We start from the raw sequence: 14,538 nt of genomic DNA on the forward strand, positions 1-14,538 counted from the left end.
GATATATGAAAAGATGCTTAACTTCACTAGCTATAAGGTAAATGCAAATCAAAACCACAATGAGATGCCATCTCACACCTATTATAATGGCTATTATCAGTAAAACAAGAAATAAGTGATGGAAAGGATGTGGAGAAAAGGGAACCTTCACACACTGCTCATGGGAATGTAAATTAGGATAGCCACTGTGAAACAGTATAAAGGTTCCTCAAAAAATTAAGAATAGAGCTACCATATGATCCAGCAAACCCACTTCTGGGTATCTAGCCTCAAGTTTTGAAAATACTTATTCATAAAGGTACATGTACTCCTACATTCACTGCAGCATTATTTTCCATAGCCAAGACATGGAAACAACCTAACTGTCCTTCAATGGATGACTGGATAAGAAGCAGTGGTACATATATAAAATGGAATATTACTCAGCCATAAAAAATGATGAAATATTGCCACTTGTGACAACATGGAGGGATCTTGAGAGTACCATAATAAATGAAATAAGTCAGGTGGAAAAGGACAAGAACCATATGATTTCACTCATATGTGGGATAGAAAGCAGAAAGCAATGAACAAACAAACAAACTCAGACACAGATAACAGAAGGGTGGTTATCAAAGGGAAAGGAAGGTTACCAAAGGGGAGGAGGAAGAGGGCGAAAAGGGTCAAATACATGGTGACGAAAGGAGACTAGACTGAGTGCTGAGCACACAAACAATACACAAACAATGTTCTACAGAAATGTATACCTGAAACTTATTTAATGTTACTAACCAGTTACCCCAATAAATTAAAAAATAAAACAAACAAAAAGAATAAAGAGTCCCAAAAAAGATATTAATCTTTCACTACAGTTTCACATTTCTTTACCTTGGGGAAATAATTCCACAAAAAAGTACACTGGACTCACTACACAAAACAGTAAAAAAGTAATAGAAAGTGTCACACTTGTAGCCATAAAAATATATTTCTCACACACTTTTCTAAGAAGGCTCTATTCCCCCCCCCCTTTTTTTTTTAAAGGGCAAAGGTGGCTACACTGCTGAAATTAAGCCGTTTTGGCTGACAAGCAGTGTCACTGAGTGATAGTTTGAAATATTTGACAGCTGATAGAAATGTCCAACTATAACATATGAAAATAAGTTTGGGGTATCAACATTTAATTATGAAAATTCAGGGCTACCAGTATACTTAGGAAAGCATCGATGATCTATAACTTCTATTTGCTTGGACAGGCTGTAGCATATATTAATTGTTTCTCTCTCATTTTATCTTCACCTAAGCGGTCATCTTCACACTGCTTTCAGTGTCAAGTTCAAGAATTCCCACTAGCCCTGGCCGGTGTGGCTCAGTTGGTTGGAGCATCGTTCCATAAACCAAAAGGTGGCAGGTTTGATTCCCGGTTAAGACACACAGCTTATTGTGGGTTCAATACCCAGTCAAGGTTCATTCGTGAGGCAACCAATCCACGTTTCTCTCTCACATCAATGTTTCTCTCTCTCTCTCTCCTGCACCTTCCTCTAAGATCAATTAAAAAACAAAACATAACAAAGAATTCCCACTAACCTTATACCTTTTTTTATCACTAGGCTTTTCCCATTCCTCAAATATTGATTCATTTCTTTCCAAGAAGATATTATTCCTTTTGGTTGTCGTATTCTTTTTTTAATAACAGCTTTAGTGAGATAAAATTCACAAATCATAAAATTCATCCTTTTAAAGTATGAAATTCAGTGGCTTTAATACAGCCAGTCACAGCGTGTACAACCATCACCACTAATTTCAGAACATTTTCATTATGCCAAAAAGAAATACCAAAACCATTAGCAGTCACTCCTCAACTCTGCACTCCCCTCAAACCCCTGACAACCACTAATCTGCTTTCTGTTTCTATGGATTTGCCTATTCTGGACATTTCATATAAGTAAAATCATATAAATATTGTGGTCTTCTGTGCCTGGCTTCTTTCACCTATCATAACTTTTCAAGGTGCATCATATTAAAGCATGTATCACTACTGAATTTCTTTCTTTTTTAAAACTGATTTCAGAGAGTGGAAGGGGGGAGAGAGGGAGGGAAGGAGGGAGATAGATAGATAAACAATTGACTGCCTCCCGCATGTGCCCCGACTGGGAATCAAACCCACCTTTTGGCTTATGGGGTGATGCTTCAACCAACTGAGCCACACTGCCCAGGGCTGCATTTCTTTTAATAAACAAATAATATTCCATTGCATGGATATACCACATTTTGTTTATCTATTCATCAACTGGTGCACAGTTGGGCTGTTTCCATTTTTTTGGCTATTATGAATATTGGTGTACAAGTTTTGTGCAGACATAGTTTTAATTCTTTTAGATAAGTACCTAGAAAAGGAATTGTTAAGTCATATAGTAATTCTTTGTTCAACCTTTTGAGAAATTGCTGGACTGTTTTCCCAAGTGGGTGTACCATTTTACAATCCCACCAGCAGTATATGAGGGTCGCAATTTCTCCACATCCTCACCAGCACTTGTTTTGTGTTGTCTTTTCAATTTTAGCCATCTTAGTGGATATGAAGTGGTAATTTGGAGGGTTTTGATTTTTATTTCCCTAATGACTAATGATCTTGAGCATTTTTTTATGTCCTTGTTTGCTTTTTGTATATCATCTGTGGAAAAATGTCTATCAAATCCTTTGCCCATTTTTAAATTGGATTATTTCACTTTTTATTGTTGTCAGGATAAAAATTCCTTATCAGGTATAACATTTGCAAATATTTGCTCTCATTCTATGGACTGTGTTTTTCGCTTACTTGATGCTGTCCTTTGAAACACAAAAGTTTTTTTATGTTGATAAAGTCCTATTTACATATATATTTTTCTTTTTGTACTGTGCTTTTGGTGTCATATCTAAAAAAGCATGGCATAAAGATCTATGGTTTTGAATGCAAAAAATTTCTTATGTCATTAAATTATATATACAAATATGCACAAAATGATATAAATAAACAAACATACCCACATCTCGCAAAACAATTAAAAATTCAGACTCTGGTAGTCCATAGGCATTAGATGGCTCTTCTAAAACAGTGTATAAACTCCCGCATGGACAAAATTCCATAATAAGTACTTTATGTCTTGTTGTTGTCTGCAAAAAATAAATCATTGATTGAGACTCAATATAAAAATTAAGTTTTTATTATATGACAGGACTTATCTGATTTCATTTAAATGTGGGATTTGCTACAACTTTGAAGTGCTTTACATGGGATTTTTTTACTGTACATATATAAGAATTAACATCTTCCAAATTCCTATTAAAATTTAATATGTTTTTGAAGACAATCAAGCCAGAGTGAAAGCCAGCTAAATCTGAATTAGAAAATCATCACTACAATGTTAGAATGGTTCTTTAAAAATTATCTTTAATTTCTAACGCATAATAGTACATTTATCTTACAAATCTCTTAAAACACTTGGAGTTTTCTCATGAAGAATACTTTTACTTCATGGAATAAAGTTCTAACCTTAAAAACAAACAGGTGGCAGAATAGCTGAGCAGTCCCTCTTACAGCACAGTTTTAGTCTGCTCATTTGTGTACCATTGATTATGATACATCAATTTAATAACAGCTTTATAGGAAAAAGAAATACTACCTAAGTACATATATACATTGATAAGATAAATACCATTTCAGAAACTTGAAAATGTGAAAATGAGTCTTAAAATTTATTTATCTTCAACTTTTTAGATTTTTCTTCTTTTATAATTTTTTCTACATATTTCTAAAATACTTTTATAAAATATTTTTAATTTCTCTACTACTGAGTAGTTTATGAGAGAAATAATTTATTTTTGAATAATTTATTTTTCAATTATTAGTTGACATACAATACATCTTAGTTTCAGGTATACAATTCAGTGATTTTTTAGGCATTTATATGACTTACAAAGTGATCACCCCGATAAATCTAGTACCCACCTGACATCATAGTTATTACAACATTATTGACTATATTCCCTATGCTGTACTTTACATTCCCATGACTATTGCATAACTACCAATTTGTACTTCTTAATCCCTTCATCTTTTTCAGCCATTCCCCCAACTCCACTTCTTATCTGGCAACTGTCAAAATATTCTCTGTATCAAGAGAGAAATAATTTTAAAAGAAAAAACTTGTTTTTAAATAATATGTGTTGACTGTTGAAAATTTGGGAAAGATCCACAATTCCATTACCCAGAGATAATTATGTTAATATTTTCTTTTCTTTCAGTCTTTTATCTATGTATCAAGTCACATTATAGACAGCTAACATTATTTGTATATCACGCTATATATAACAAGATCATACTATATATGTATTTTAGTCCTGATTTTCTAACATAACAATAAACATAAGCATGTTCACAGGTGATTAAAATTTTGGTAAACATATTTTTTTTCCGTTACTGCTTAACTACTGTGTAGTGAAGAATTGTACCCAAAAGATGCCTGGCCTTTGCCCTTGGCTACCTACTAGGCCTCTGTAACCTCCTGTCTGCTATAAGTTTTCTTGGTTTGTCTAGGAGCTTTGGCCAGTAACAGTCTAACAATGTGATTTATGGTGGGGGTTTTAGGTCATGCATATCCACTCCAACTTCCAGAGGAAATGCAGACTCAAGGTATTAGCTTGAATCTCTGGGAAGAGCTGGAGAGTAAAGGTCAGCCATGCAGGCACAATGCAATCGAACCCCAATAAAAACTATGGACGCCAAAGGCTCAGGTGAGCTTCCAAGGTTGGCAATATTCTGTGCATACTATTAATTCCAGGAGAGTAATGTGTTCCTGTGGACAAGGAAGAGTCATGTTTGAAGCCCTCCAATATTCCACTCTATGGGTCTCTTACTTTGGCTAGTTCTAATTTGTATTCTTTTGCTATAATAAAACTTTAATTGTAAGTACAGTGCTTTCCTGAGTTCTGTGAGTCATTCAACACTAGCAAATTATCAAATCTGAGGACAGCCATGGGAAGCCCCAAATTTGTAGGCAGCTGGTCTGAAGTGAAAGGTCATCCTGGGGACTCCTGAACTAGCACTTCGTGTATGAAAGAGCACAGTCGTGTAGGCACTGTTCTTACTGACTATGCAGTTTGCCAAACTCCTCTGCCACTGGTGTCAGAAGTCTTGAACAGAGTTGGTAGTCTGGAGGACTATGCTCTTAACCTTGAGTGTAGCTAACTCCGGGCAACTATCCATCACACATTCTAACCTATTTAACCATTTTTTATTATAAACAGGGCAGCAATGAACATCTTTGTGCATAAAAATATAATTTACAATTCTAATTACTTTTTAAGAAGTAATCACTAAAAATAAAATGACTATTATAAGGAAGATAAACCTATAAATTGTTTTCAAAAGGTGTGATTTTATTGATTACCCATGTCTAAAGGGATTAAAACAGATTTCTATTTCTATTATTTCTAGATAATTATCCTAATAAATTCTTATTTTAACTCTTTCCCCTTAAAATCAATTCTACCTTTTATAAATGAGCTTCACATTATTAATCCCTGGATTCTTAAGATTTTTCTTCTTTTACAAAGCCGCCTTTCTATTGTTTGACTTTCTCCTTTTAGAATTATGTCAATTTAACTTAATTTAGTTTTCTTCCCCACCAGTAATAATACTGATAACCATATTCTATACTCTTTTACTTTTTATACTACTTTTTCTGATTCCATAATACTTCGCTTCCATTGTTACAGCTATTCAAGAATCTTTCTTTTTTAAATTATTAATATTTTTTAAAAATTAATTTTTAAAATCCTCACCCAAGGACATGCTTAGAGAGAGGAAGAGATGGAGGGATGAGGAAGGGAGGGACAGAGAGAGAGGCAGAGAGAGAGAGAGAGACAGACAGACAGACATCGATGTGAGAGAGAAACATCGATCGTCTGCCTTCCGTACATGCCCCAACTAGGGATCAAACCTGCAACCCAGGTATGTGCCCTAACTGGGAATTGAACCAGCGACCTTTCGGTACACAGGATGATGCTCAGCCAACTGAGCCACTATGGCTGGGCTATTCAAGAATCTTTGAGAATAGAATTTTCATCATTTTAAAAATACCATGTTTATAAAACATTGTTAGGTTATTTCTTCTAAATTATAATAACTACAACAAACATGACAAGATTAATTAAAACTTGACTACTTACCTCCTCTTCAATAGCAAATAATTTGACAATATTTTTGTGATTGAGCTTTTTTAACACTTCAAATTCTCTCATTTGAACATCTACTGGACGAAGGAAGCTTATGTTATTAAATACTTTGATAGCAAATAAGTCACCAGTTTTCTAAAAAAAAAAAAAAGAAAAAGGATTTATTTATTTATAATATTATAAAAAAAATAAAAAGATACCATTAGAACTAGCTATAGTGAACCTGAATATTTTTAAACATAGGTAATTTATACTAGGGCTCCTAACTATTTTTTAAAGCTATAATAAATCAATCAACTGTTCAATATTTCTTTCAAATTGTATGCTTTGAAATGTAGAAAAGACTATTTTCTTTCATATTATAAAGCTTCCATTATGATACATGCAGCAAAGGTAGGCATTTACGTATCAGAAAATAAGAGCTCTAATAGTACCAATGTGAAAGTAGATTTTAGATAAGAAAGAGAAAGTGAAACTCACAGGAATTTCTCCAGGGTCTAATAATTTTAAACTAACCAAACCAGGAAAAGAGAGATTGAAAATTACAGTCTACATATGAATTGTTTAGTAAGAATCTCAAAGTAATGCAATTAACTTTTAAGAAATATTACCTAGCTGCAATAATGTGCGTGTGTGTTCGCACGCACACAGAAGTAGGAGAGTAAGGTTAAAGTAGACTATCCTTGCTGAATTGGACGACTGCTGCCTTGGGTAACTTTCTGCAAATATACCTATGAGTAGGAAAGATTGTTGCTTCACAGACCATCTCTAGAGGATCAAACACATTTCCTTTTCATGCCTATGTAGCACCCTCGCCCTCACTCTTACGGGCTTATCACACACAGAATTACAATGCATAGCTATAGTTGGGAGGAAATCTTAGCGGTATAAAATATCTGCTGAATTTCAGGTAAACATTGCATTCTCAAGTTCTTCGTTCTTCGGATTAACCTTACTTTAAGGCTTTCTTCCAGACCCTCCCACCTTCCACTCACTCTAATCTGCAAGCCTCTCCTTGGTGGTCAGTCCGGATTCTTTGAGTTTAATATTACTTTCTCCATAATCCAAGGCTGAACTTCCCTCTTTGACCTTGGGTTCAAGCACCCCAAGGCTCTCTGTCAGGACCTCTGTGCTGTTACTGCTTTGAAGCCCTCTCTACAGTTTCCACACAGCTGCTTCACTTAAGCCATAACTGTCCTCTGCTCACTTCAGAATATCATGATTTTTTTTCTTCTTAAAACTATTTAACTCCTTCACAATCTCACTCTTCAAGATCACATTTGGAGACCACCTATGTCATGCGATATGATGTGATGAAGCCTCCCTCACTCCCTGCTCCCCACCAAATATGTATCTATTCTTTCCAGAGGAAAAAAGGTCACTGACCATTTTCAGACAATATAAAAATTAAACAAGTAAACTACATGTAAGTCAATTACACTGTTTTTTCATTTGTTCAGCCAGGGTAAGGACACTGACAAACCTATACCACCCAACAGAGATTTTTCTTGAGGATACTTGTCTCAAATTTAGTCTATGATTAGGTGAATCTTAACAGAGGCATGAGCAAGGAAAATAATACAATGTTGCAATGTACCCAATGCAGTCAAGGCCAGTATTTTCCAAACTTCTGTAGTCTACATTATACCTGTGAGATTACTGGGATACATGTGGGAATATACAATTTTCCCTTTAATCCACTGCACATTTATCATTCACTGTCCCTAAGTCAAAGCATATGTGAATATTTAGAGATCTACATATACCTATATGCAGTAAGTTCCCATTTAACATCATCGATAGGTTCTGTAACTTTAAGGGAAATGACCTATGATCAAATCAATTTTACAACAGAGTAACTGACGTTTATAAACAACAGTTAAGTTCCTATAGCATCTCATCAATATTATAACAAAATGACCTTGAACAAAAACCACATTAGTCGAGGACTTGCTACATACAAACGTGCAGATCAACACATCTTCCTACAGCTCTCTTCCCTTTAACTTCACCATGGTTATCATACATACATACACCCATCCACACACATTAGTAGTTAAAGGCAACTTGATGAAAAAGAGACAGATTAAGGAGGTAATATAACTTGAATAATAAATAGTAAATTTAGGGACCTGATCATTCTAAGAGTATAAAAGAGTTTAGCTAATATGGTTAAAATCCTTAAACAGTTACTAAGGGGAAGCAGGATTTTTTTGAGTATAGTCCTAAACCCTTGAAATTAATGTCACTTAAAACATATCCCTAGGAAGACTATTAGGGGCTGAATACTAAACTGGGTCTTAGCAATCTTTTTAAAGTCAATTCTCATGCCTCTCAAATCCTTACTTTAGGCTTTCAGACTACATTGGATAAAGTATATTGTTTCCTTTGAAGAATTATTTCAGGTTGTTTTAGGTTAGTCTAATGCCTTCCTTCCTTCCTTCCTTCCTTCCTTCCTCCCTCCCTCCCTCCCTCCCTCCCTCCCTCTTTCCTTCCAACATTTTACAGAGTGCCTACTATGTGTAGGCACTTACATGAAGAACACTGAGTATCTAATCTAAGTAAAGACAGGGGACTGGAATATAAGAAATAATACTAGTACCAAGCACTTTAATATGCCTCACCCAATCTCTATCATTTTCCACTTCAGCAATTTCCAATTTACATCCCTTCCAATGCCACCTTGCTACTGACCCCAAAACTCTCTGTGGGCAGGAAATGTACATTATTGGTAGTTATATTCACTAGGTCTACCGCAGTGCCTGACACATATCAGGTGATTATTAAAGTCTGTTTGGTTAATTTGGGTCACAGGAAGATAGTCAGATGTGTTCTCAACATTAAATCCTGTGCTACCACTTGTTTTCTCTTTTTGGTACAGGGCACAAAACAAAAACAATTTCTGGGACAAAAATATCCACAATTGAGCACACTGGATTTGACCAAGGAACCAGAGACCACAATGAACTTGATCGAAAACATGGAACCTGTGGACGATTCTGGAATCAGAAGGAAAAAAGCTGAAAGTGTCCCTCTGACACTTCTGATTCATTTTCTATGAGCCATAAAGGCTGTTTTTAGTCATATTCTCTCCTCAGGAGAGGAAACAGCTCCTCCAATATGAATGCTTATCTCATTGTCACTGACAGAATTAAATGACTAGTAATCTCAAGGCTACAGGAAGATACAAAAAAACTCTTCCTTACTAAATATTTAAAGTTCCTGTTTCTAAAGATAAGAATTAAGGAAGCTCTAAATATCATTTACTCAAAATAAATTCATAGTGCTGAAAAATCAGTTGATGATTATTTAAGTTATAAAAGGATTTTTACCTTCATTATTTTTCCAGCTCCTTTCCCAGAACAGAAACTTTAATGATCTTAAATGTCTTAGTTTTAAATTATTTTAATTAGTTTTACCCTCCAATACAGAATCTGACACAAGATATTTTTAGTTCTTGAAGTGCCTCTGGAATTAGCCCTTTTATTTTATTCTCACTTCCACTAACAGGTTCTAATTACCTCATACAAAGATAGAGCCTTTTAAACCTGGGCTCCCTGTTGATAATCTCATTTTACTCTACTACTCTACCTTGTAGGATCTGTTTTACTGGGGGCATGAAGCCTTAGTACAGCATATAGGAGACATCGTGGGTTGTCCTCCAAACTACAGATCTGCCGCCCCTACTACCACCAACCCATATCACTGCTGCACTGAACTTCTGTAAGTGAGATCACTTACAACCATAGATAGCAGGGCTAGGTTAGGGAAAGAATCAAAATGATAAAAAGCCTTCAGTTTTCTCTGTACCAATCTTATGTCTTCCACAAAAGACATTTGCAGTAGCTTCCTGGCCTAAAATGGACTTCCCCAATCCATTTTTTTTCAGCCAACCTTCTGTTTTTCTCTGCTCCCCAACATATAACTTCTGTCACCACTGAGTAGATACCACTGCCTCTGACATAAGCTATACCTTATAAGACCAAAAAAACAGGTACTTTTTTTTTAAATCCTCACTGGAGGATATGTTTTCCATTGCTTTTCAGAGAGAGTGGAAGGAAGGTGGAGAGGGAAAGGGAGAGGGGGAGAGGGAGAGAGGGAGGAGAGGGAGGAAAAGAGATAGAGAGAGAGAGATTGAGAGAGAGATCGATATGAGACAGACAAATCGACTGGTTGTCTCCCGCACTGCTGGGCAGTGATCACCCTGCAACCGAGCTACGTGCCCTTGGCTGGAATCAAACCCAGGACCCTTCAGTCCAGGGACGATGCTCTAACTACTGAGCCAAACTGGCTAGGGCAAATCAGGAACTCTTTAGACAGTATAATTAAAAACACCAAGTCTCACATTTTAGCGCAAGTGTGCTTCTCAGAAGAGTACATGTAAAGTGATAAAAAGCCTTCATGGTTTTCTCTGTACCAACCTTATGTCTTCCACGAAAGACATTTGCAGTAGCTCCTTGGCCTAAAATATCAGATAAAAGCCACAGATGATTAGACGTGCTCTGCATCTCGGCTTGGTCAGGCGATCCTCTTTGTTATACTAAGAGAAAAGAAAAAATGTACATGTTTGTTTTAAGGGACTAGTGCATTTAAGAAACAAATGTTAGCTAAGATCACTTTTTATTTATAGCTAAATTGACATATATAAACAGTCCAAAGTAAAAATCCAAGTTTCCAGCAATATTAAAGGCTAAAATGCTGTGTGGGCTCTGAATAACATTAACCAATGGCATCTTATATATTCAATTTAATTTACTTATCAAAAGGCTGAAAAAAATACCTATTTCCATTCTAATTTTGTCTTTGTCAATGACAGTGATATTGGTCACTTTTTCAAATGTTTTGAACAATTAATCAATGACGAATTATATTTAAAGTGTTTCAAAATAATGTAATAAAGTAAAATATAACAGAATATAGTAAAAACTACTTTGTTTCCTTCAAGGGCAGAGCAACAGGAATGAAAACTGCCGTCACTGCATGACACTTCCATAACTTAAAATTTCATCTACACAGAACCTGGCAATCACAACGGAAAGGTGCAAGAATTATTGTTCCTGAAAGGTTACTAACTCTTCTGAAATTAAAGGATAGTTTCCCCAACCTCCAAGTATATAAATATAGGCATGCCAAATGTATATTACTAAGTCTTAAAAAATAAGCAAGGGGAACCTATGCACGTGTGGGGGTACGAAGTACATGGAAAATCTCTGCTTCTTTCCGCTCAATTCTGCTATGAACCTAAAACTGCTCCAAAAAGTAGTCTATTTTTATTTACTTATTTATTTATTTACTTTTGTTAATCCTCACCAGAGGATATTTTTCCCATCGATTTAAAAATATATATATCTTTACTGATTTCAGAGGGAGGAAGGGAGAGGAGGAGGAGAGAGAGAGAAACATCAATGATAAGAGAGTCATTGATTGGCTGCTTCCTGCACGCCCCCCACTGGGGACTGAGCCTGAAACCTGGGCATGTGCCCTGACTGGGAACCATGATCTCCTGAATCATAGGTAGATGCTCAAGCGCTGAGCCGTGCGAGCCAGGTGATTTTTTTTAGAGAGAGTGGAAAGGAGGGAGAGAGGGTGGAGAGAGAAAGAGAAAAACATCAATTGAGAGGGACACATTGACTGGTTGCCTCTCTCACGCGCCCAACCGGGCTTAGGGATTGAACCTCAACCAGGTATGTGCTGTGTTGTTTTTTTTTATATCTTTATTGATTTCAGAGAGAGGAAAGAAGAGGGAGAGAGAGAGATAGAAACATCAATGATGAGTCATTGATCGGCTCCTCCTGCATGCCCCCCACTGGGGATCGAGCCCGAAACCTGGGCATGTGCCCTGACTGGGAATCGAACCCCGATCGCCTGGATCCTAGGTCCAAGCTCAACCGCTGAGCCACGCCCTACAGGGCAGGTATGTGCCCTTGAAAGGGAATTGAACCCAAGACTCTACAGTGTGAGGGCCTATGCTCTAACCACTGAACACACCAGCCAGGGCAGTAAAGTCTATTTTTAAAAAAGCATCATCCCTTTTTAATACTGAAAAAAAGTATCACCCCCTTTTAATACTGTTCTTGAATATGGAAAAGCTATATAAATACTAAAAATATTTGAGCTCCATGTTGGAATAAAAATTAGGTATGCTAAATAGCATAAACACTAGTCTCAACAAGCCTCCTTAAACCTGCTATAATGTCAGATCAAAACAGATCTTAACATTCCTTCATAGAGCTCTAGCTGGGTAGCTCAGCTGGTTAGAGCGTTGTCCAGATACGGCAAGGCTGCATGTTCCCTCCCTATCAGGGCACATGCAAGAATCAACCAATGAATGCATAAATAAGTGGAACAACAAAAAGATGTTTCTCTCTCTCCCTTCCTCTCTCTAAAAAAAATAAAATAATAAAATATAAAATAAAATAAATTCTTTCCCAGTAAGTTAGAACAGACTAGGTAGTCAGTGATGAATTAATGACTGCCTATATTCCAGGTAGAATTAGGAACTTAAAGAATGGCCAGGGGTCTAAATTTTGGCAATCTTTGGTATACTAAGATATATTTTTGCAATTTTACCAGCCATCTAATTCAGATAAGGAATGTTACACACAGCAACTTACTGGAAAATAAGCAATAAAAATAAGACTGCCTTTTCACAAATAAATACACATTTGTGATCTACTGAGGTAGTAACTATAAACTTCTCAAATATCTCTTCAATTAATATTTTCAAATATTTTTCAATAATGAAAAACCTCCCCTAACTATGCTGTTTGAGATCACTGTAGATGGCAAACAGTATCATTAGGTACCAATTTGTACCTAGTGGATAATATAAAACACACTTACCAGCCTAAGATATCTGCTTTCTGTACGCAGATATAAACCTACGGTTTTACAACAATCTAGGGACAGGTCTTCCGAAACTCTTCCAAAAGCCCCACAGTTAACAGCGTGCCTAAATCATGACTCAGCACACCCACAAGGTGCTTGCTAGATAAAGGTTCCCACAACGCTGACACAGAACAGGCAGGCACTCAACAAGTATGTATTACTGCTGACCCTGTCTTGAGTCTACTTCCTCATACTATCCAAAACGAAAGTTATCATTGGTCCATAAGGGAAACCCCGTCTGGTGACACGGAAAATGGACAAAGTTCCACGATTTCCAAACTCTGCTACGATGTGAATCATGTTAAACAGGTACTTATTTATTCACTTTTCAGGTGGAAAAGGTCGTTCTTTGGTTATGCGTTTGACAATTACTAGGTGAAACTTGGTTTGAGGCCACTTAACTGAAGATACTCGGGAATCGGACCGGAAAACAAACCTATAAGCCATTTCCCCCCAGGGAACGCCTGGGAACTTTCGTTATCCATTACCCGTACGTGTGTTAAAAAAGGTTTTCAGCTCCTAGGTTCCCGGGAGTCAACCCCCTCTTGTTATCATCACTACGACCCTAATGAGAGGTCTTTTTAATCATCTGGGGGGAAAAAGACTCAATCCATTTAAAAACGGCCGACCCAGCCAACGCGGGGAAGCAGGGCTCCAGGGAGGCCAGCCTAACTGCAAGCGGAAGGGGCATCGTCCCCACGGGGCGCCAGGGCCCAGGCTCGGCCACCCACACATCCTTTTTCTTCGTGCCCAGCGTCACCAGACCCCGGAGGGCCCGGGTCGGAGACCGGGAGTCGAGATGGAGGGGACAGGGCCCGCGCGACCATTCCGCCCGGCTTCGGACGCCCCAGACACCGGGGGGCGGTGTCCGCCCAGCCAGGGTGCGGGGAGGGCTCGGCCTCGGGTCCCGACGGGCTGCTAGGGGCGCCCGCCCCGCCCGCGCTCTGACTCAGCATCCCCGCTTCCCACAGGGGGCCGGAGCACTCCGCGCGGGCCAGGGCAGGGCTCCGTCGCCCCTTCCCTACGCGGCTTCGGCCCCTCATCCGCCCGCAGCCGCCCCACTCACCGCGCCTGGTAACCTCCGCTCCACCGCCAGCGGGCTCCCGCGGCCTCTCCGTGCTTCAGGACACTTCCGGCTTCGCGAGTCCTGTCCGGGGGCCACGTGACCGACGGCCGGCGCGCGCGGGTGCGCGTGCGCGCGCGCGCACGCCCGAGGGTCCGGCCTCCCCCTCTCTCGCGGCTGCCGCGGCGGTGGGCCCGTCGGCTCTCTCTAGCCAGGGGCGGGGAAGCCGCGCGTGTCTGGGGCCCGACCCCACGGCCTCCTCCCTTTCTGTGAGCGTGAAGCCGGGGAGCCCTGCGCCGTGAGCACGGTGATTCAGATTCCCGTACCTGCGAATCCCGCCCCGTCCCGGAGAGCCGAAGGCGGAGTGCGGAGCGTGGCGATAGTGGGACAGAAGGGAG

General features: G+C 38.6%; 1 protein-coding gene across 1 annotated transcript in view; it reads right to left on the bottom strand.

The window, feature by feature from the left end:
* Positions 1-14,194, bottom strand: part of TBK1 (TANK binding kinase 1) — a 48,844-nt gene extending 34,650 nt beyond the window's left edge. The window contains exons 1-4 of the mRNA XM_016199732.2: positions 14,144-14,194; positions 10,611-10,729; positions 6,184-6,324; positions 2,997-3,126 (exon numbers count right to left, since the gene is read on the bottom strand). Of these exons, the coding sequence (XP_016055218.1) occupies positions 2,997-3,126; positions 6,184-6,324; positions 10,611-10,697 (358 nt within the window). The 5' untranslated portion in view covers positions 10,698-10,729; positions 14,144-14,194. The remainder of the gene's footprint in view (positions 1-2,996; positions 3,127-6,183; positions 6,325-10,610; positions 10,730-14,143) is intronic.
* Between the last annotated feature and the right edge of the window lie 344 nt (positions 14,195-14,538).

This window comes from Miniopterus natalensis, chromosome 2 (assembly GCF_054644295.1).
Source record: "Miniopterus natalensis isolate mMinNat1 chromosome 2, mMinNat1.hap1, whole genome shotgun sequence".
Lineage (NCBI taxonomy): Eukaryota > Metazoa > Chordata > Mammalia > Chiroptera > Miniopteridae > Miniopterus > Miniopterus natalensis.